The sequence below is a fragment of the Emydura macquarii genome, unplaced genomic scaffold (assembly GCF_026122565.2).
Source record: "Emydura macquarii macquarii isolate MOO-44397 ecotype Brisbane River unplaced genomic scaffold, CSIRO-AGI_Emac_v2 contig_2676, whole genome shotgun sequence".
Classification (NCBI taxonomy): domain Eukaryota; kingdom Metazoa; phylum Chordata; order Testudines; family Chelidae; genus Emydura; species Emydura macquarii.
The window spans coordinates 38,291,604-38,315,978 of record NW_027132813.1 but is presented as its reverse complement, the minus strand read 5'-3'; the positions used below and the strand labels follow the sequence as shown (position 1 = coordinate 38,315,978).

The 24,375-nt window shown below is 39.1% G+C and overlaps 1 protein-coding gene across 2 annotated transcripts in view; it reads left to right on the top strand.

Moving 5' to 3' along the window:
* The window catches only part of VPS54 (VPS54 subunit of GARP complex), a 60,043-nt gene that overhangs the window by 5,321 nt on the left and 30,347 nt on the right, over positions 1-24,375 (top strand). For both annotated transcript variants that reach the window (XM_067565237.1, XM_067565238.1), the window contains 6 exons: positions 6,904-7,065; positions 7,974-8,215; positions 10,305-10,383; positions 11,999-12,033; positions 13,625-13,756; positions 16,232-16,617. In XM_067565237.1, the coding sequence (XP_067421338.1) occupies positions 6,930-7,065; positions 7,974-8,215; positions 10,305-10,383; positions 11,999-12,033; positions 13,625-13,756; positions 16,232-16,617 (1,010 nt within the window). In that variant the 5' untranslated portion in view covers positions 6,904-6,929. The remainder of the gene's footprint in view (positions 1-6,903; positions 7,066-7,973; positions 8,216-10,304; positions 10,384-11,998; positions 12,034-13,624; positions 13,757-16,231; positions 16,618-24,375) is intronic.

The following is a 24,375-nucleotide window of genomic DNA, read 5'->3' as shown; positions in this document are numbered from 1 at the left end:
CTTAATTCTAAAATTGCCAGTATACCATTTGAGGTATGTATGATCTCCTGGTTAGAACAGTGATTACAGACAGCATAGGCAAGCACGTAGATTTGATGCATTCATTTGGAAAGGCTGAGTGGCTAAGTGGATGAGATTTGGGACTACTGTGTTAGAAACCTTGGTTCTATTCCCAGTTTTGACCTTGGGCCCTTTCTGGTCTGGTCTACACTTAAAAGTTGGGCCAACATAGCTACGCCGCTTAGGGGTTTGAAAAATTCTCACTCCGAGTGCCACAGCTGTGCTGATGTAACCTCCTATGCAGATGCATTTGGGTTGAAGAACGAATGCTTCCGTTGACCTAGCTGCCGTCCTTTGGGGAGGTGAAATTCCTACAGCAAAGGCTACAGTACCACAGCTGTGCTGCTGTAGTGCCCATAGTGTAGGCATCACATCTCTTGCTTCGTTTGTATAAAAAAAAAAAAAAAAAAAAAAAAAAGGGGGGGGGGGAAATGATATTTGCCTGCTTTTTAGGGTATGTCTTCACTGCAGAGTTAACTCAGGCTCTTTCTTGAGTGTTATCCCTAATCCCCCTTCCATCCACACACATGAGCCTCTCACCTTAGTTTGGTGGTGCTTTAAAACTGAGCTAGCTGATGGTCTAGGCTAGAGTTTAGGTGCCACTTTCACTTGGCTGGTAAGCTGCCCACCTTGCAATGAGGACACAGGATAAGTCACTCGAGTGCTGATAGTCCCCCAGTGCCTTCCCATGATTCCCCTACCTCTACCCCATTCCCCCATGTGCCCAGAAGGACAGACAAGTTCTCCCACAATTCACTGGCAAAGTCTGAGTGGCTCAGCTTACTACAACACAAAGAACCATGGGGTATACCACCAGAAATCCTAGCATACATGGGTGAGTGTAGCATCAGTGAGGACTCAGTGACTTGGGTATGACTTTGCAGTGTGGCTGCTCACACTCAAGCTAGGCTAGCCCAAGTGCTGATCACCTGGGTTAACTCTACACCCTTAGTGTAGGCCTGTGAGACTTAGGTCACTGTTACGGGATGTGAAGTGCACACAAATATTGAAACCAGTTAGCAAAAGAAGTGAGATTTCAATCTCCTGGCTTCTAGAGTGGGGAGGCTGGTACAGGCACCTCCACAAAGCTTGGGAGTGTGCACAGTGCAGTTGATATACCCATCACATCTGGATGGATTTTCCTGGGAACAGTAAGGGCACTTCTCTGACTCCAGGACTAAGTGTGACACTAAGCACCCCTGTATTCACACCCTACACACTATTGTAACAATCTTTGTACAAAATATGCCTTGTGTGGTATCATTTGAAAACTAATAACTCACTGATCATTAATATTCTTGTGTGATGGATGTATGCAGTGGCTATTAGGAGTTATGGATACATGCTAGAATTATGACTAAAGTGTTTAAACCAGGCATGTCAGGTGGAGTTGTTAAACAGCTCTATCCTAAATTTACATATCAGCAGTAAACAGGGCCATCAAGACAGCATGGGGAGAGGATGGCAGGAAACAACAATTTGCATTTCAGCAAACACCAATGGGAGAAGAAAGAGCATGGAGCGTCCTTCAGCACTAGACTCCATCTCATTCTCCTGACAGCTTGAGTAAACGTTAATTTGAAGGGTAATCTTCAGAAGAATCCATTTCAAAAGGGTTTACTGGCCTATTAAGACGGGGTCTGAAGCTCAAGTGGTAAGCAATTGAATCAACTGATTGTATTATAAGAGTGAGGTCTTTTCTGAATACTAATAACATACTGGTGAGTGATATCACTGTGAAAAGTAGGTATCAACACTATATGAGGAAATATGGATACTTAATGATACTATGTTTTAAAGACTCTGGCAAAATAAGGAGAAACAAGTTCCCTCCCAGACAGGAGAAAAGCAGCTATTTACCTTTCTCCTATGTAAATTAAGCATGGTGGAATGAAAACAATGCAAGCTTCTTTTACATACAGGGAGCTGGGAAGCCCACAGGAAAAGAAAAACAGCATGAGGCCATCCTGCCTCTTATAGCAAGGTCATTGAACTTTGGAAGATATAAGCAAAGACAGAAGCCATCTTTGGCATCCATCACTAGGCAGACACAAGAGAACAGAACTCTTATAAGCTGAGACTATGTCTTCCCTCGCTGCGAAATTCGGCAGCAGTCGACGGGAGTTACGCAAGCTACGTAGACTTCCCGTCAACTTCCTACCTTCTACTTACTTCACTTCACTGTGCCGACAGGAAATGCCTTCCCGTTGATGCAGTGTTACTCTTCTTGGAGGGGTGGGGTTTGCAGTGTTGACTTCTGGCTTGATTGAGTGGGTCTCCACTTCTGCTCAATTGATCCTGGTGAATTGAGCCAGCTCCGCCAACTGTGCTGCTGTCAGTATAGACATATCCTGGGGGTGGTATTTGAAGTCTCTGGGAACTGCATATAGGCAATAAAAAAATACCTTGAACAAAGCCTGTGCTTGACTAGATTAAATTTTAGACTTTTAGAAGCATGTTTTGTTTTGTTTTGTTTGTAACTCTATCTTTATTCCTTATACTTGAATTCAGTTAAGCCTACATATATATTGTTAATAATTTTTTAAAATTTTTACTATAAACCCACTCACTGCCGTCTTTAAAGGGAAGGATATATTCACCCCAATTAAGTTAATAAGCTAATGGGTTTTGTGTCTTTAGAGGAACAAGGGAACCTGATCATTTCTCTGAACTGTCCAGGAGAGGGCTGGACATTACAGAATACACGGTTTGGAGAAAATTCAGGACTGGAAGTGTGTTGGGCTTACCCTGCAAGTTGTAACCTAAGCTGGTGGAAGCCAGAGTGGGACTGTGGGACCAGAGACAGGCTGCTGGGGTCAGAGCTGCTGAACCAGGGCTGTCTAGATAGAACTTAGACACTCAGACCTGCATGCTGGTAGGCTGGCAGTGAGCGTCCCAATGTGGGAGCTGTACCAGCAAAGAGTTGAGAGTCACCAGGATTGCCAGGCAAGTGACAATACAACCCCTTGCTGATCTGGATTGGACCCAAAATGCCGTCTCACTAATTCCCTGCCAGACTTGAACTTCTGATTCTCAAATCCAAGAGTGTTAAAACTATTCAAAGAAATGGTCGGAAACAATTTTCACTTTGGCAAAGCTATTGATTTTTCCATAACCTCATTCTCCCAAACAGCTTAACCATTTTTGCTAAAACTTAGAGCATGCAGACGTTCAGGCAAAGAGTTAGTCTGTTACAAGTAACTGAAAAGAAAGAGTTGTAGTGGGAAGTGTTGCTACACATGCCATCTATAATAGTTTTCCTATTATGAAATTAGAAAGATGTTATGCTAACCAAACTTTGTATGATAATGCAGTGACAAATTTAGACACTAGCTAGATAGCTAAATCTGCCAGCACAGCAATAGATCGGGGGGGCCACAAGTGAGGTCACGGGACATCCTGTGGGAAGCTCAGCTCCTTGCCATCGGCAGGTAGGAAACAGGAAGACTCTGGAATTTCTTCCAGGGTGCTGTCCCTGGACTCTGTTTAGAGACTCTCTTTTGTTTCTGTCTCTGGCTAGTAGATGTCCTTACATATTTGTAGCTAAACCTCACCCTAACTTTCCCAAGTTTCTAGGAGAAGACAGAGCTTTCTTTCTCTCTCCCTCCTCCTCCAGTTCTTCTTGGCTGCTGCAAGGAGGAAGGAGAGGTCTATTTTCTACCTTTCCTCTTGCCTTTGTCTTTTTGGGTCCCGTTCTCTAATGCAGTGGTTTTCAACCTGTGGTCCCTGGATGCCTGAGGTCTGCAGACTATGTTTATGGGGTCCCCGAAAGGAGACTATGAAAATAAAGGTTCAGATCCCAGAAAAGACATTCCATTTTTTTTTGATGAATCAAAAGTATGTGAATGCTCTCACCTACAGGTCAAAATCTGGACATGTTGTTGTTACCATAGAAGTCCACAGTTTAGTGCCCTTTCTCATGCTGCATCAAATGCTGTGCTGAGCACGTACAACATTTATAGTTGAATTTTGTTCAGTCAGTTTTCAGTCTAAGATTTCTATGGTAGGGGTCTGTGGACCACAGGTTGAATTTCCAAAGGGTTCCACACATCTATTCAAAATTTTATAGGGGCCTGCAAATGAAAAAAGGTTGATAACTACTGCTCCAATGAATATCTCCAGTGCTTACCTTTTCTGCTAATAGCTTTGGTAAACTGGTACAGCAGCATGAAACTAACAGTTGTTGACAGTTCCATTGCTGTTCATGGACCTCCAAACAGCAATAGTAATACTGATCAGAGTCTTGCTGTTTTCACGCTATTGCTGCTTAGTGCTGTGAGTAGTAACGGGCACTGGAGCTGTGTCTCTTCAGGCTTGGAAAGAGAACACTGAGACAGTTTACACTAGTTCACATTTGGAAAGTTATTTTTGGCTGCCGGAAGGGCTAGGAACTTATTTTTTTAAATGAAAGCTCAGATTCTGTCCAGGGTGAGTGGATTTTTCAAGTCCTATATATAATATGTGAGAATTGTGCCAAGAATCTAACCTTAAATGAACTACAGATACTCTGTTAACCAAAAAGCAGCAGAGCAGCTTGTAAACTGCCAGTGTATGTCTTTGTCCCGTCACAGGAATCTGTCTGTGAATTGTACACTTCAGCTTGTTGGCACTATAGGACCCAGTTTAGTGAATTCTGATTTTCTTTTATGGTTAAAAAGCGAACTGCAGTTGTGCTTCTCTTTTTATACTTCTGCCATTGCATCAATACAGCAGTTGCCCTTTTTAAAATGACCTCGGACTGCTGGAAGAGTTAGTTGCATTTTTATTCCCCTTCTAAATCTATATCTTATGGCATGTCTAATCCATTTAAAAATTTGTCATGTTGAAGCTTGGTTATACACATTATCAGCCAAAATGCGATTAAATTAACTTTTCTTAGAAATATTATTACTCTAATCCAGTACTTAATTGCAGAACATCCAAAATATTATTGTCATTAATTTGCACAATTGCATGTAGTTATTGTAGCACATATTCTCTTGTAACTAGGAGGCCCAGGAGACTGGGCATTTTTCAGTTTGTATTGCACAATTCCCACACAATGGAATAAGTTAAAATAGTCTGTAGAGGCAGTCCTCCACTCTCTTGATTTACTTGCTTTTGTTTCATGTTAAATTTAAGTTTAGTTTTCCATGAGGTTTAAATTGGAAGATGTATGCATCACTGCATACTTTAAGAAATATTTATAAAGTGCTTAGTATGCTAGTACAGTAAAGGCTGTTGTGTAGGTAAACCAGTAAATCACAGTAACTCTGTGGTCAACTAGAGCAACATACTTGGGAGGTGAGGTGCTAATAAGTATTCTCATCCATTTATTAACTTGTTGTAATCTCTTTTGTGACTTGGAAAGGATTCAGGACAACAAATAACTGCTTTTCTTTTTCAAAGTTCCTTAATCTGTTCTTATTTGGCAGATTTTAACATCTATTTTGTAAAATCACAGTTTTGTAGCATGAGTGTTTTCTGTTTCATAGGTAGGTTGTGCCTTTACAAACGTGGCAGCACATTGAAGTTAGTTATCTATTAGTTCTAAATTATGACTACTAGAATAGCTATTACCTATGAATAATTTAGGACAGCATCATATTGCAAGCCATTTAGAAGACCTCTGCCTGTGATTCTTGTTGAAATCAACTCAATGATAGGAAAGTTCTTTGCTGCACTGATGTTTTAGTGTTCCCTTTTTGTTCTGTTCTAAGATTTTGTAAGACTGGAATAAGGGCACAAAGGCAATGTGAATATTTGACAATTATTAATAATAAAAATAATCGTAAGAAATAAACAAAGTTTGGTTTTGAAAACAAACATTTGAAATGTGTGTCTTTCGAGTTAAAATGTTCTCCTTACATTTTATTTTAAATCTTGTACTTGTTAAATGCAGTTAACATTTATTCCACTCCGGTTTAGGTAATTGAACTTTGTATTTTAGAAAGTATTTTAAGAGGCAATACTTTGTTTTGTTCGCATCCTAATTTATTGTTGTAAATAAATTATCAGAAAAAGGGAAACAGTGATTCACAAAAGGCTTGATTTCAAGAGCAAAAATTTTCATTGCATGTATAATTTTAAGAAGGGCTTCGGTTAATACACAGCATTAATACAGATACAGCAGATGTATATTCATGTAACATGAGATCTCTCAGGGGACACTGCTAATGCAGACATTAGCCACAATTGTATTGCTGGAGCTCCTAATACTCAGTAGTTGGTGTGTTCCTTTTGGAGGCTTGATTTTTACCACTGAGTGCATGATGTTTATTTTTCTAGAAGTGCTAAAATGTTGTTTTTTTCTCAGCATTCTGGTTCATGAACCAGTTTCATTAGTGACAAAGCCGTAACAGTAGTAAATACTAGCATCTGGTGAGGAGCTGGTGAAGAAAGGAAGAAACATACCTATGTTAGAAATGTGACCAGGGAAGAACAAGCATGTGAGAGTATATACAAAATTCCCTATGATACACTGGTATGTCACAAACTTCTAAAATTTGACATGCCATTTCTGAGAGGAAATATTTGTATGATAATGCTTGAATAATTATGGAAACAGAAAGATATAATGTGCATGGGCATTTTTGTGTACAATATTAGTGCTTGTGTATGTGAGTATATAAAAATTAACACTTTCTGTTGGTATGGAAGGAAATGGGGCATAAAGTTACATTCTGCCTTTTATTTTTGTGTTTAAAAGGTAATATATTTTTCATACTGTGGTTGAAAGATAACTTGTATTGTTTTAAACTGTTTAGTTTTATGTAGGTGAGTTGTTAAATAAATGCCATTGTTATGGTACAGTCTGTAATCAGAACTGCATTAAAGACTTTGTGTTTACTTTTTCTTACTTAGCTTCTATCAAGTGGTGATTTTATGCAATGGCATCAAGCCACAGTTCTTCACCAGTGCCTCAGTCAAACAGCAGAGATGCCTTCTTTAAAAAGGAAATGGATTCTGCTAAACACTTTCGACCTGTGCAATCACTGCCTGATGTATGTCCCAAGGAACCTACAGGTACAGTAGTTTTTGCTTATAAGGCAGATGAATATACTGTTACAGTCAGTGGCCTGAAAATTAACCTGAAAATGGTCAACCAAGTTCTCTTGTTTTCTGGATATTACCATGAAATAAAATATATTAATAGGTAAAGTGGGATTCTACTTACACCACGCCAAAAGCACCTCATTTTCTGTTTGGAGCACTGAAAATCTTCCCATTTCCACCCTTTTTATCGCTCTACCTCACAGTGAAGTCACCATCCTTATTACGAAGAAGAGGATGAGACTTCTTTCAGAGCCTGTGAAAGATTAGCCACAGTTGTGAGACACAGGCAATTCTCTCCCTGCAGGGCTAACTGCATTGCTTCTGTGACTCTCCAGTCCTTCTGACCTGGGGAGCAAGAGATCATGATGTCTAACTGACCCTCTCAGAAGGCCACTTCTTGGCTGGAATGATAGCGGTCATACGGAATGAGGGTAGGAGGCATAAAGTGGGGGAAATAGTGGGCTTTTGAGAATTCCCTAAAGTAACATGTGAGAACCTTGATTGTAGTTCTAGGTTGGTGGATGCAGTAGTTCTTCAATTTAGTATATTAAAGATTTGTTTAAGAGTTAGAGTTTTGTCTTTCAAAGGGTGCCAGAAGAATTAATGGTATCTGTGTGAAGATATTGAAGGAATGTACTTATAACTGCATGTTTAAAACATGGCTTGTGCAATCTAAACACAAAAATGTGAGCTTGTTAGATTGTTCTGGAAAGGGGTTGTGTGTCTTGGTATGCAATCCTTTCTGTAGATAATTCTGATGCTTTACATAAATAAAATTTTGAAATTTGTGTTTTGCTTCAAGAACTACATTGTTTACTATGAAAAAAGTGCTTTCAATTTTCATTTTAATGGATTGTCTTATCTTTTTGTGCTCACAGGTGATCCTAATAGTTTAGATGACAGCCCATCTCTAGTTGCAGATCAGCACAGATGGACAATTTATCATTCCAAAGTAAATCTCCCAGCGGCGCTAAATGATCCTAGGTTAGCAAAAAGGGAATCTGATTTCTTTACAAAAACATGGGGACAGGACTTTGTGGACACTGAAGTCACACCGTCATCCTACCTCCCACAGATCAGCAAGGAAGATTTTGCATTATACCAACAGGAAATCATTCAGGTAAAGTACCAAAGTTGGTGCATTAAAGACTAAAAAAGAAACTTCAGAGCCCTTTGAGTCTGACACCACTGACTGTTCCCATTAATATTCCATCATATTGTTATCTAATAACTACCTGTCTAGTTCTATGCTAGTTGACTCTTCTCTTGATCTTGGTATGATGTGCTGTAAATTCACCATTCTTCGCATGAAAATCAGTATCTAAATTCTCTCTCCCCGTTGTGTCATTATTTTGAGTTCCTGAGTGCTATACTCTTGTTTTAAATGTACAGACCTTATAATTGCTGTTCATCTTCATTATTTCCCTTAGTTTATTAAAAACACCATTAATTATTCTTAAAGGATTATTCAGTAGTTACACTGTACAATGCAAAACCAACAAACACAAAAATTCCAGTGACCTGATCAAATGTAAAACATGACTAAATTGCTGCTAAGAATCTTTAAAATGCCCCGTGTACAAAATGCTTAAATATAAAATAAAGAAGTAGGAAACACTTGTGTCATCTGGATGAAAGTCGGGCTGTTTTTAAGTTAAAAAAAACAAAACAAAACAAAAAAACACAGCCTAAAAGAAGATGTGGAAATCTGCTATGTTCTCTGGGTTTTTTTTTTTTTTTTTTTTAGTTCACCTGTTTTTTTGGGGGGGGGGGGGGGGGGGCTGTAGTTTCCTTTAACTTTTGGCTGCTGTTGAATTGTCAGTAAGGACTTGCTGAGTATTGTGCTTTCTCTGTGGTCAGTTCCACTGAAGTCAATAGAACTACTTATGGTAGAGAGCACTATGCTTGGTTCCATTTACAGGATTGGGCCCCAAAATGGCAGCTTTGAAATACAATTGCTCAGCTCTGATTAATGAACATTTTAAACATATTTTTTAAATACTGCCATCTATATATAATTTCCTTGTTTAATTTATGTATTCATGGTAAGTGAATTATTCTGTATTCATGTTTTTCAGGTTTTTTTTAGCCATCTCTTCCTCTACAAATAACATGTATTTGGGTACAAGCTACAAAATTACAAGAGAGAGGGAATTATTGCAGGTGCAGGTTTAAAACAATCTATATGATTATTATTTGTATTGTTCTAGCACCCAGGAGCTCTAGTCATGTTCCAAGACCCCAATGCAGCAGTCACTGTGCAAATTCTGAACAAAACATACTAAATAAACTTGGTTTAGGAGCCAATAACAAATATTGAAATTTTTCAGTGTCATGCAACTTTAAATACTTTATTTTGGGAGTGCAAGAAGTTTTAACTGTTCTGCACCAAAATGGCATTTGTGCTTGTAAAATATGGGGGAAGAATTGTTTTTATAGCCATATATTTGTATAGCCAATATTAAAAAAAATTAAAGAAGTTCTTGCCTTAAAATTGAAATGTAACTATTTGATTATGAAAATAAACAGGGTATTGGAAGGAGAGGCACAAATTGCCTGTGAAAGAATTTCTGGTGGATTTTGCAGCATCAGCCTGCTATGAAAAAATCATGTCTGAAGAAGAAGATAAAATAGAAGAGTCTTATAAGATGTGGCACCCATGTTTAAGCTTTATAAGTAAAAATAGAAATTTAGCTTAGCTAAATGAGGTGTAAGGTTTCACTGTGGTGCATGTAAGTAAGGTGGGGAAGGAATTTGTATGCGTTACAATTTAGGGGAAGGTTAGTAAAAGGATGTTTTTATTTTAATACTGGATAACTTGCAGATTAGACTACAAATAAATAATGGCTCTAAGTGTGTTAGTGCAATCAGTGGATGATATTATTTCATTTTGTGGGGAGGAGATTTTAGATCATAGGTCTTCAATAGTTTCATTGTCTCCCTTTCCGTGATGTGAAATCAATGAAGAAATAACATACCAACCAAATAAAAAACCAAGGAATTCAACCTCCAGAATTGTCATTCTGGCACCTTTCACTTTCACTCATGTCTCTTAAAAATTAGTTGTGAAGTTGTCAGAATTATTTGGTGTAATCTTATCTAGTATCTTATATTGAAAATGTTCTGAATATTCTCTTTAAAAGAAAAAAGATTTTTTCATTATTGTATTAGTGGCAGAATATTTCTTTAATTTCATTTCTCTTTTACAGAGAGAGAAGATTCATGAAAGATGCAAGAATATTTGTCCTCCTAAAGATACCTTCGACAGGAGTCTTTTACATATTCATGGTACAGACCTAGTCTTCTTGTACTTATTAAAAAGTCATTTTCTTTTCTATAACATATAATATGAACATACTAGTCATCTCCTTAGTTATTCATAAAATATTACATGTAGAATGGTTTAATAACAATGATCACTGAAAATCCAGGCATGATTGGATAGAGACATTTTAGGTCAAAAAATCAGTGATTACTGCTCTTGAATTCTTGCTTGGCATCTCAGCATTCACTGCTTGAAATTACATCCATGACATTGTTTCCTTTAACTTCCTCTTATTAAAAAAAAAAAGAAGAAAAGAATCTAGATTATGTGGCATTTCTTTATTTTTGCTTTATTTTGTCAAGACAGTAATATCCTTCCTTTTGTTAACTCCCCATAGTACTACAGAGGGGATCTTGCCAGTGTAATATTATTGAACAATATCACAGGTTTTGAATGGATAGCCTTTATCATAAATAAGTACTCTACTTGTTAAAATGTCTGTTTAAGGACTGTGTCTAGCCAAAAATGTGCACCTCAGAAGGCTTCAGTAAGAATAACTATCCTAAGGAAAGGTTGGTCTACTGTGCAAAGCCAAACAGGGAAAAAATCTTTGCACCAGAAAGTTGGAGTGTAGTTTTGGGAGAAGAGACTTTCAGTTAACTAGCTCTCCACACACTGCAGCTCTCTATGTTGGAGTTGTCTATCTTTTCCCAGTCCTAGAAGACACAAACCTGAGGTCTCATAGCTATAGGAGTTGCTACGGCCTGAGACTGAGGACAGAGGGCTAAGAGATGGTTCCTGGACCTTGTTGCCTTTTGTGTGTTAATACAAAAAAAGTAACAACTCTACAGATAAGAGAAGTGCTGGAGATGTTAAAAGTTCCCTTTCGCCATGGTGGTTATGAGGGGAGGAGGGGAACCTCTCAGAGAGCTATGGACTTCCTATTTCATCTTCCTCCCTTTTGGCCTGATGGTCCTCTGTACACTCTGGCAGAGCTCCTTTTATGTGGATGAATTTAAGTGGATGGAGCTTTAAGAGTGTGAAATCATCCCACTTCCAAATGGGGCCAAAGCATGGACCTCCACTGCAGTTCTTCTTCTGTCCTGATTCTTTCCTTCCCCCTGCAACCCACCCCCTATGATCACTTCAGGCTATGGACAGGAACAGTACTACCTTTATGTCACTTGCACAGAATGTTTGGGTCACTGACTCTGTGTGGATCTTATGGTTCCTTCCCCATCACCACCCTGTGTGCATTTGCCCTTTGGGTCTAACTCAGTGTGACTGCTCCACCAGTGACCTCCCTACGGAGCACCAGTGGGAAGCGTAAGTGGTGCAGAGGACCTTATGTTGGTCCTCACCAGCAAGATGAATTTCACCCTGACTAAGTTGGAAACACTGGGTTTCTTTTATGGTATGAATAATACATTTATTTTTAAAACAATCAAACTCGGACACATCCGAGTGATGTGCTGAAACTGTAGCTAAACCCCCATAAATTACAAAGGGCAACAAGACCTTAATAGCTCTTTATTGAAATTAATTGTTTTATTAAGTTTGCTGATGACTGACTATGGAAGATTGCAATGAAGACTTATATTTATCATGTTAGTTTACTTATATTTTATTTATTTTTAGATAAATCCAGGACAGATCTGGAACAAGTACCTAAGGTATGATTGCAGTACAATATAGGCTTTATTAAGGAAAAATGTGCTTGTCAGATTTCTAGTGTACAACTTAATAGTGTGTATATATATATGAGGGAGAACTATTTTAATAGGTATCCTCTGCCCCTCCTAAGTTGCAATAATGCACATAGAACTTAGATAAAGTAATCCAAATGGATAACCCTTAAGTATTTTTGCTATTTTTGTCTCCTGAACTGTATTTATTCTTTTAGCGGATATTGAAGGTAAAACACAAGTGCCATTATTTTCAGGCCTTAGTCATTAAATAATCGTAGAACCATGCACAAATAGACAACCACATTGCTTTCTACTGAAGTGTGGCCACTGTCTGCTGGGTACATTTTCCAGAAAAGAAACTCCTAGGAGGGAATAGGATTAGGGGACGGTAGGGGGTGGGAGTTTGATGCAAGTTTTTGAGTTATTATGTAACCTAAGTCTATTACTATTTATTGTAGCACCTAGGAACCCCAGTTAAGGATTAGGGCCCCGTTGTGTTAGCACTGTATAGACAAATAACAAAGAAGAAAATCCCTGCCCCAATCAGTTCACAATTTACATGACAGACAGGTCATAATAGGTAGTCAGAACGGACAAACCTACATTCCATTTTATTCAAGCTGAAAAAATTGTCAGATTGATAAGTCATTAGCAGGTAAATGGTTTAATGTTGGTTGCTGCATGTCCTGAGGGTTTGAATAGGTGTAGCTAAAATAGCTTTCACTCTAACTTTTAAAGGTAAGGCCAAGGAATGGCCAGTGCTTGATGCTGATTTGTCACTTTTGAATCCTTTGATGTCATGTGCGATGCTTGGGATGAATGAGAAAGGGATGGGTCAGTCCTCCAAGAAGTTCCAGGCATTATAGCAGTTGTAATGAATAAAACCTAAGTCAGACGCTGCGGCTCTGGAGACAGTGTTTCACTGAGATGAACGGAGGCAGGGATGAAATTATTTGGCCTTTTTGTGGCCAGAGTTGCTGCCCTGTGCCTGGGGAGGCAGGGTTTGGGATTGTGCACTCACATCCTGTATCCTGCAGAGTCCAGTTCTTCAGGGGCTTCATGTGTGCTATTCCACAGTGAGAATCTGAGAGCTGGACACAGTGAATTAATTATAAGAGGGATCCACCACATGGTCGAAGCATGGGGATGTGGAGTCTGCTCCACTTTAAGTGGAGCATCTTTACCGCTGAAGAGTGTCCCAAAGAAGGATTCATTCCTACCCCATAGTGGACCACATCTGAGTACAGCTTAGGATTTGGGCCTTGGGCAGTTTATACTTCTGTACCATTTCCAGCCATTTACCTGCAGATTCAGGAAGAAAACCCTGCTTTGGGTCACATTCTCTTCACAAGCTGGAAAATTTGTCACAATCATAAGGGCTAGATTGGTTATTTATTTATATTTGTAAATGAAAATGTAGTTTTTAGAGAAACTAATGGGTAGAGGCCCCTCTCCCCCAAAGATTTGTCAAACCTGGGTTTGTTTGTGTGTACTTTGCTTCTGAAGGGCGGGGAAGAGTGACAAGGAAAGGAAACCAAATACATCTTTCACTCGCTCCTATTTCTTTTTGTTTCAGATTTTTATGAAACCAGATTTTGCCTTGGAAGATTCCTTAACATTTAATGCTGTTTTACCATGGTCTCATTTTAATACTTCTGGAGGAAAAGGAAGTCGTGATGCAGCTTCCTCAAAGTTGCTTCAAGAAAAGGTAAATCTCAATACAGCATGCTGTTATTCAGTGCAGCTGTTCACTGATTACAAAGAAAACTGTTATAGACGAGTCCACTGCCACTGTTCTCTACAAGTTACAGTACGGATTAATTTTATGGCTCAGGTAGCCTAAGAGTTTTTAGTAAATACCAGTGGGGACCAACTTACCTTTATTTTTAAAAAATTCTCTTCTCAGTATCTGCCAACGGTAGGGCCAGCGAGTGATCATTGTTATGTACAGTGTAAAGATATACCAGTCAGTAACTACAACACCATCAAAGCAGAGAGTCCTCATTAAGAACTTCTTTTGTGGCTGTTTTGAATATGAATAGTGATTGCAGGAGGAGTGGGTGCCAGGCCTCAATATTGGTAGCTTCTTGTACATATCATATGTACTGCTTCCTTTTGCAGTTTCTGTTGTCGCTGAATCACACATGCTTTGGCAGCTCTGTAAAGCTCCACGGCAGAGTACTTTCATCCACATGAAAAATAGGGGTCTTTGGGCTAATCACATTCACAGTTATCTTTATTTTTAAAATAGTACATTTTCATTGGAAAAAGGAAAAAAGCAGACACCTATTTTGATGGCATAAATACTCTTCAAAGCCTTCCAAAAGTTTAAAATCATTGTGACGTTTTTTGTTTTTAATTTAAATATTTTCCCTCTAAGTTAAAGTACAACATCTTTTAGGAGCTTACCCGTTAAGAGATGATTGGAAAAAAACAGCATTAGCCTCTCTGTTACTAATAAGTTCGGGCAACTCTATCTTTCGTTACCCAAGGCAGTGGACATTAGATTGCAGAAAACTGTATAAGATGCTTTGAAGTGATTACTATCTGACAATGAAATATCAGCTTTAAGAATGCTTATAACTTGCAGAGAATGGCTGGGCCAGGATCTTAGGCATCTGGACAGAAATACAGCAGGAGTTCTGAGTTAAAAAGAAAGAAACCTCTCTGGTGCTTCAGGGGTTTTTCCCCCTAGTGTAACCAAAATAAGGAGTAGTACAGTCTGTTCACGTTCCCTTCATGCAGCTTAACAGACTCAAAACACTAAAACAGGCAATATAAACACCAAAAGAATATTAATGGGGCAGCTCTGCTGCCTTCAGAGCCACATTCCTGGCTTTCTAATATTTATGCTGCTCTGTTCATTACATGAGCCCCCAAATGTTTTTAAGGCTTTGAGCCTACCTAGCTTCAGCTCCACCTGATTGCATCAGGTGCAGGTAAGAAGTCTAGTGCCCCTCTCCCTAGTCACTCTTAGCTCAGGGAGCTATTCCCAAGTGTGGCTCAGAAAACCCAGTCTGGACTCATTGCTTGGAATTAAAAAACCCCAAATCCCAGTGGCACTGTCTATGTCAGTGGGGCCTTTCCTGTGGTCATGGTGCATTATGGCTGCTAGGGGGAAGGTATTTGTAAATAAGCCAATTGCACATAGACGAAGATTTGCAGAGTAGTCCATTGAGACTGTAAATCCTAAATGAAATAGTTGTGAGAAGGAACAGCATTTTGGGGCTGATTTTTCAGGGGTGTTAAGCAGCCACAGCTCCTGTTGAAGTCATGGTGCTCTTCAGGTGTTCAGCACTTCTAAAAATGAGGCCATTTTGGTATTAGTATTCCGATGACTATCTTACTGTCCCACTCAGAGTTCATGTATTCAGAACACTGAGCTGTTTAAACTAGAATAAAGTAGGGCCAGACCAGCAGTCTGGTAACAGTGGAAATGCAGAGTTCAGGTTCCAAAGTTTCAGAGTCCTGGCTCCAGGGCTAGAAGACTACCATGGCAGCCTGGATTGAGGAGAAAAGGCTTTGCTTCACTAGGTAGTGACTCCCAACGCTTGCTGAGGGCAGCCATGTCCAAGCCCACCTTGAGAGGGGACTTTTCTACAAAAAAGTGAGTTAAAGTGGATATCCTAGGAAACTTTGCCCTCTTTAGAAACCTCCCTCTCCCAACACTCCCCTTCCTTCCCCAGAAGCAGGAACTTCCTAGGTCAAACCATCAAGCACAAACAAGTTTCATTCTGTTGGAGGTCCCGACCATGGTGTAGCAGCCTTAGTGCATGATAGAGTTAAGTACATGTGCTATTCAGGCCAGTACTCAGCACAGTCTCAGTTAGTGGCTGTATTGTAGTGGTGTTAATGTCTGAGATATAATGATTTGGGCAGGCTTGTTTAATTGCTTCTTTTCTGCAAGCAGGACTTTGCAAGCATGACTTCACCAGAAAGGAGATGCACTAGCTCATCTTTCCCAACACTCTTTGAACTCACTAACAAAACTGGGTAGTTATCACGTCAACAGCTTTTAATCCAGTTTTCTAGTGGCCACAATCAGCTGATCATTATAGCACAAAGAAATGTACTAATAGAAATAATTTAAATTCTACCCACAAAATGCATTTTAATGCTTTTGTAGTGTGATAAATTTGCCAGGTATTACCACACACGGTTGTTGTTTTCTTTCTCTCTCAAGCTCAGCCATTATCTGGATATTGTGGAAGTAAATATTGCTCATCAAATTTCTCTACGCTCAGAAGCATTTTTTCATGCAATGACCTCTCAGCATGAATTGCAGGACTACCTCAGGAAAACCTCCCAGGCTGTAAAAATGCTTCGAGATAAAATCTCCCAAATTGATAAAGTAATGTGTGAAGGATCTTTTCAAGTTTTAAGATTATCACTCACCAGAAATAACTGTGTGAAAGCATACAATAAACTGAAGTTAATGGCTACGGTACATCAAACACAGCCTACAGTCCAGCTGTTGCTCTCCACTTCTGAATTTGTTGGTGCATTGGACTTAATAGCAACAACACAAGAAGTGCTGCAGCAGGAACTTCAGGGCATTCACAGTTTCCGGTAGGTGACATTCACAAAACCATTGGAAGTAATAAAATGAAATATAAATCATGTTGCATAGTGTCAAACAGTTATATTATCCTAAATTTTACATACTTAAACTGAATCTGCTCTTGTACCTGTTCATTCTTGGGTAATGCCATTTAGAAAAATACTGTATAAATACTCTGTAGTGTAACCTATCAGTGTGTATTGCGGGGAAAGATTTTTTTTAAGGCACTTGAATATCTTTATCCTTTATATTGTATTAGCTCTTAGGGCCCCAATCAGAACAGAAATTGCATTATATTAGTTGCTGTATGACCTGCAGAGACAGTCCCTATCCTGACCTACATAAGAAGTATCAGTATAGCAGGATGCCTTTCAGAATATGACATGCCAAAAGAATATTTCCTATGATATATATGATAAATAAGTTCATCTGATAAAACTGTATAATGTACAAAGCTACCATTTTGGTGGAATATAACCAGAAAAAATGTACACTAAATTTGTACTGAAATTGAATACTGTTAGTCAGAGTGCTAGGATTCTATATATTTAGATTCATACTTTGTAGTTTTTCCAAGCTATGCAGTTCATGCATTTTGGTGTTTCTGGGTGTCTGATCTGTATAATAACTATATGTTATTACTCATTAACTGTAGTCTATTAATATTCAAAACTCTGTACTGTAATCCCTCAGCTTTGATGGGATCCTCTGCTCAGAATTTTTAAGATTTTTGCTAGCAATAAAAATGGCTGCCTCAGTAATTCCCTTCTAGCTGATGCAAAAAGCCTCATACAATTTACATAGAAAAGAAGAATGTAAAAAAATAGAGAGTAGGGCCGTCAAACTACCGGAAGGGAAAGTGTTGTTTTAAATTTGTTAGTTTAATTCCCCCATCCACTTGACTCATTTTCACCTTTTCTCTCCATTCTCTTCCCATTGGTGTTTGTTTATATTGAGGGTACTTCCTGCTAACCTATGCTGATAATCATACCTGGGGCTGTAGCTTCAGACCTTATTAGCCCACAGTATGCTTTTTTTACCTTATAAACAGAAAACACATTTAAATTATCACTATAATATTCCTAATTCCCCAAGAGTGTGTTTGATTAAATTATGTTAATATGCACAAAATAATTGCGTGCTGTAACACTTTTTGAGCCCATAAAGTGCATGCATTACTACTTCCATTATTTTGTCTGTCAAAGCTAAAAATGGTCTGGAATGAGGGACTGAGGCTTGATTTGATCACATGACACCAGATAAAAGGGCCAGAGCAGTGTAAAGGGGTGCTAAACGCCCCCTAGCCAGGAGGGATTGGATTTCCCCAGTGTAGGCAATGCAGAAGACAGCTGTAAGGCTTCCTTCCAAGGACCTCCAGGCAAGTCCAGGTGTAGGGGAAGTGCTGGAAGTAGGAGATAGTGCTGTAGCCCATAGGGCAGCCTGGGGAGACTATCATAATTTAGACAGACCCGCAGTGTTGTCTAAGCTACACCAGGGACCTCTCCAACCCCCAGCCCTAAGATCAGGAAGGTTCAAAGGTAGCTTTTAAAGCCACCAGAGCTTCCCTTCTCCTCCCACCCCCCAACCACATACACACCTGAGTTGTGAGTTCTGTGCTGCACCTCTTAGAAGCACAGCACAGAATCTTATTCCTGATCTCTGACTGTCATGCAAACATTTTATTGTGCGCTAAGAAAAAACATGATGCCAAAAGATCAGAATCCTCAAGAAAATCCCATGATAGAAGATAATTTTAAAAATCAGTTTATCACTCAAACACTTCATCCTATTCATAGAAACATTGAAAGCATGGATCTTCCAATTTTGTCTTCAGCAACAAAGCTGCAAGAGTCAAATGAAACAAAATCAGCAAAGCAGGCTGACCTCTAATTGAGTTTAAATAAAGACTAACTTGTAAGCAGATAGTAATGATTTAAAATAAACTTGCAAATACTTTGGAATATTGTCTCTTACAGCTTTTGGAGTTGTATTGGAGCCCATCAATTTAAATTTAGCAACGTTGCAGAATAATTTGTCGTAAAACAATTAACAGTACCCAAAACAAACATACATAACAAAATGACTGCTTTTATGATGCTATATTCAGACGGCAGTCACATAAATTGGCTTCTGGTTATAACACAAAATAAATGCTCCTTAACTCTGCCCTGTTAGAAGAGGAGCAGGAAAGGGACATCACAAACATATAATCAGATGTGTAGAAAAACTAATTTAATCTAAGTTAGGACCATGAGCATTTATATGTGACAATCATAGTTGTATGATTATTGTATGGCATTATAGTAGGGCAAAGTTGAGTTTGTGTGGATGCCTTAAATGTGCATTTGCATACCTTGATAAGTCTGAATTTCTTTTAAGTGTAACCTTAACTCTGAATTTCCTGGGTTTATAAAGCTTGTTTTTGTGATGTAATTTTTTTACCGAAAATTACTAATACGTACTCTCAGTCTTAACACTGTATTAACATGGAATTTTTACTAAGTTTCTCTACATGTGTATAAATAATTTGCTATTTATACAGAGAATGCTTAGAAATGTCTGGAAAATATATCTAGATTTAGAATAGCTGTAAAGAAATGTAACTTATCTCATAATCTCAACTAGGAAATTTCAATGTCTGATGGTTACATAGCTCACATGTGATGTAATTCTCCCTTAATATTGGTGAGGTCATAGATCAGGGTTTTCTTATTGCAGTATGAGTTGGGCTGTTTATTATTCTTAAGTGTCTGTTGAAGATGGCAGTGATTTCACTGTTAAAGTTGATAGTGTGTGAGAAATAGCAGTGAAGGCGATGTGGTGGTGGCTAAAATGCTGGAAACTTTCCCTTTACCTGGCATTTCTGTTTTTTGGATGCATGGGTTGGTTATGCCCTGATTCAGCCATAACTGGCATTAAACAAAGTCTTTGGCTATGGTAATTTGCACAGGAAAGGACATTTATTTTATTTTAAATTTTGTTCTTGACACTGCTCCTAAACTTTAGTATTTTTACTTGGCTTTGTGAATAAATGTTAGTTTCAGAGAAAAACTCACTACTATATTAAAAAGTATACAGAAATTCTTCGAATGTGGCCACGGTAGGTGAGTGAGTGCCCCAGGTATGTGAGCTTGGAATCTGTGAATAAGAGTGTCAGGTGGTCCACGCCTGCACCAGGCATGTTCTCAGGCTCCCCCTGAGGGCATAAAAGGCAGGGCTGCTTCAGCTGTCCCTCAGTTCCCTCTTACCACCTGTGGTAGCAAGACAGAAAGAGTGGTGTTATGCACCACAGTTAGTTGTTCTGTAATTTCATATTTGAGTTCCTTCAGAACTCTTGGGTGAATACTATCTGGTCCTGGTGACTTTATTTATTAATTTGCTCCAAAATCTCCTCTATTGACATCTCTGTCTGGGACAGTTCCTCATATTTGTCATGTAAAAAGAATGGGTCAAGTTTGGGAATCTCCCTCACATCCTCTGCAGTGAAGACTGATGCAAAGAATTCATTTAGCTTCTCTGCAATGACCTTGACTTCTTTGAGTGCCTCTTTAGCACTTTGACCCTCCGGTGGCCCCACTGTTTGGCAGGCTTCTGTTCTACTTAAAACATTTTTTGCTGTTAGTTTTTGTGTCTTTTGTTGGCTGCTCTTCAAATTTTTTTGGCCTTCCTAAATATATTTTTATTCTTGACTCGGCAGAGTTCATGTTCCTTTCTATTTAAGAATAGAAAGCCTTTTTGCCTCTAACCACCTCTTTTACTCTGCTGTTTAGCTATGGTGGCATTTTTTGGTCCTGTTAGTGTTTTGGTTTTGTTGTTGTTTTATTATTATTATTATTATTATTACTATTATTATTTATTTGGGGTATACATTTAGTTTGAGCTTCTGTTACGGTGTTTTTATATAGTTTCCCTATAGCTTGCAGGCATTTCACTCTTGTGACTTCCTCTTAATTTCTGTTTAATTAGTTTCCTCATTTTTATGTAGTTCCCCTTTTGAAGTTAAATGCTACCCTGGTGGGTTTCTTTGGTAGTTTCCCCCCTACAAGGATGTTAAATTTAATTACATTATGGTTGCTGTTACTGAGCGGTTCAGCTATATTTACTTCCTGGATCAGACCCTCTTCTCCACTTAGGACTAAACCAAGAATTGCCTCTCCCCTTTTGGGTTCCAGGACTCGCTGCTCTAAGAAGTAGTTGTTAGAAATAACTAGAAATTTTATCTCTTCATCCCATCATGAGGTGACATGTATCCAGTCAATATGGGGATAGTTGAAATTCCCATAATTAACAGGTTTTCTGTTTTTGTAGCCTCTCTAATCTCCTTGAGCATTTCACAGTCACTGTTACCATCTTGGTCACACCTGGCCAGTAATATATTCCTACTACTATGCTCTTTATTATTCAAGCATGGAATTTCTATCCATATAGATTCTATGGTTTAGTTTGATTCATTTAAGATTTTTACTGTATTTGACTCTATATTTTCTTTCACATATAGTGCCACTTCCCCACAAACATGACCTACTCTGTCATTCCTATATATTTTATATCCTGGTATTACCGTGTCCCATTGATTATCATCATTCACCAAGTTTCTGTGTTGCCTGTTATATCAATATCCTTATTTAATACTAGACATTCACATTCAGCCATCTTACTATTTAGACTTCTAGCATTTGTATACAAGCACTTATAAAATTTGTCAGTATTTAGTTGTCTGTCTTCATATGATGTAATTGAATGGGATTCTTTTTCTGTTTAAATGTTTATCTTCAGTTCCTACCTGTGCTTTATCAACTTCTATCCTCTCCTCTGTTCTAGGATACAGAGTATCCCCTTTAATAAATTTTCCCTTAAGGGATGTCTCTGTCCGAACTGTGTGCTTTTCCAGACCTTCAGCTTTCCCTCAGCCCTTATTTTAAAATCTTCTCTACAACCTTCTTAATTTTACATGCCAGCCATCTGGTTCCATTTTGGGTTAGGTGGAGCCTACGCTTCCTCCTTTTCCCCAGTTCCTAATAAACCTAAATCCTTCCTCTCAACACCATCATCTCATTCATGTGTATAATCTCTGATGACTAGAAGAACGGTATTATTCTGCCTTGTATCAAGATGGATAACAAACTGACAGATGAAATTCAGTATTGATCAATGCAAAGTAATGTACATTGCAAAACATAATCCCAACTATACATACAAAATGATGGGTTCTTAGTTAGCTGTTACCACTCAAGAAAGAGTTCTTGTAGTTATTGTGGCTAGTTTTCTGAAAACATCCACTTAATGTGCAGTTACAGTCAAAAAAAGCTAACAGAATGTTAGGAACATTAGGAAAGGAATAGATAATAAGACAGAAAATATCATGATGTCACAATATAAATACATGGTATGGCCACACTATGTGCAGTTCTGGTTGTCCCTTCTCAAAAAAGGTACATTAGAATTGGAAGAGGTACAGAGAATGGCAACAAAAATGAATAAGGATGTGGAACAGCTTCCATATGAGAAGAGATTAAAAAGACTAGGACTTTCGATTTAGAAAAGAGGTGACTAAGAGGAACCATGAATGAGCCAGGCTTTCTATAAGATCTCAAAATGATTTCTTAAGGGCCTCCACATTTTATACACTGAGGTTTGAGATCCAACCGTGCCTTGGGACCTTAGCTTAGTTTTATGCTGCCTCATCAACTCCCCCATTTAAACCCACAGTCAGGGAAGACTGCAAGAAACAAGGCAAGCACACCCCCAAAACTGGTGGTTTATTCTATAAAAAGATTCACTAAACCAGTAACCAAAGTGAGCTCTTGTGTCACCACACTGGTTAACAACCAGTCAGAAACACAGTCCCCCTTAGGCAATGCAGCCCTTGGTTCCCGTCCGGACAAATTGATCTAATATTGAGAGAGGTTACTAAAAACCTCATTCACCATATTGGAGGTTCTATCAATCCCAAAGGATCAGACACTTACCTCCTGGTCAGTTTTATATTTCAGATTTACCTAAGTGTCAGGCTGTCAGCCAATCCTTAGGAAACTAACAAAAGATTTTATTAAGAAAAGAAATGAGTTATATATGATCAAAAGATCATATACATACAAATGATTGTTCAGCCCTTAGATCAGGTTTGTAGCAGTGATGGAATAGTTTGCTGGCTTTCAAAAGACTCTCTCTGGTAGCTTCCAAAAGATTGGAAGGTCCTCAATCCATTGTTCAAAATACTCATTTTAGTTGTAAATCCACAGTTCAGAGAATTGGAGAAGGAATGAGAACAAATGGAGATGTCTCAAGTGTCTTTTGAGACGTGCCATGTGCATGGAAAGTTATTGTCCAAAACAAAGTCCACAGCCCCCGTGTATGGAAAATTACTGACAAAGAAGAAGTCTGAGATCATATGTCCACGTCACTTGCCCTTACATGTTTTGCTGAATCACAGAGGTCATTGGTTCCTTGCAGTCTGAGGTGTCCTCTGAAAGAGGAGAGTTGATTCTTCTTAATGACCCATCAAGTTTGAATAGTCCCTTTACAATGGGCTGGCGAGACTGGATGTAAAGTACCTTGTGGGTGTCATCCCCAAAAACAAATACATTTGAGATACAAATACATAGCCATACCTATTCATAACTTCAGATACAGTGATGATACATGGATTTAAACTGGATAATCATACTTGAGGATTGTAACTTTTCCATTGGTACATTACATGATGTATCAAATTTAGTGCAATTGTGCAACAGTGGCAGCAACAATGATATAAATGATTATCTTCAATCATACATCACATCCCTATCCATGAAAATGGCATTTCTCATAGCCATCACATCTGCTTGATGAGTAGGCGAAATAGGCGCCCTCATGGTGTACCCCCCGTATACAATCTTTTACAACGATATGGTCACATTACGACCCCGCCCAAAATTCTTACCCAAGGTGTCATCGTTCTTTCACCTGAACCAACCGATCCACCTTCCATCTTTCTTTCCCAAGCCACATGAAAACCAACGTGAGGTAATGCCATACACTGTGGACATAAGAAGGGCCTTAGCCTTGTACCTCGAACGAACTAAATCATTCAAGCAGTCACCGTGTTTATTCCTCTCTACGGCTGAAAGATCAAAATGATCTGCCATATTGAAATAAGACTTTCAATATGTACTCCTGTGGGAATTCTGCCCCCCAGAAATGAAAAATTCTGCACCAAAAAAAAATTATGTGCACAATATTTTAAAATTCTGCAAATTTTATTTGTCAATAAATAAATGTGGAGGCTCCAGCATGGCAGTGGGGAGCATAGGCTGCTGGCTGCACGGAGGAGGGAGGTCACCTGCAGCCCCCCCCACCACGTGGGATATGGACTTGGCAGTGAGGCTGAAGTCAACGCTGACACAGCACAATGGCCAGGCCTGCCCCTGAAACACCCTGGGGTGCACCAAGATAGCAAGCAAGAGGGACACAGTCTCTCATGCACACCCAGCCCTGACCTCCTGATCCAGGTGTGGGACAGACAGGCTCAGCCTGGCAGGATCCAAGTGTGGAGGAGCTTAGTGGGAGGCAGAATTCAGGTGTGGGGTGAGAGGATTCTGTGTGGGGCAGTCTGGGTGTGGGCGGGTCAGTGCAGGGGAATCTGGATGCACAGGAGGTCGTGGGAGGTGCAGGGGGAATGGGACTCTACAGGGGGGTGAAAGTGGTTGGAGCTCAGCAGGGAGGGTCTGGTATGGGGGGGATAGGGCTCGGCTGGGGTCTAGGTGCGGGGGGCTCAGCAAGGGGGT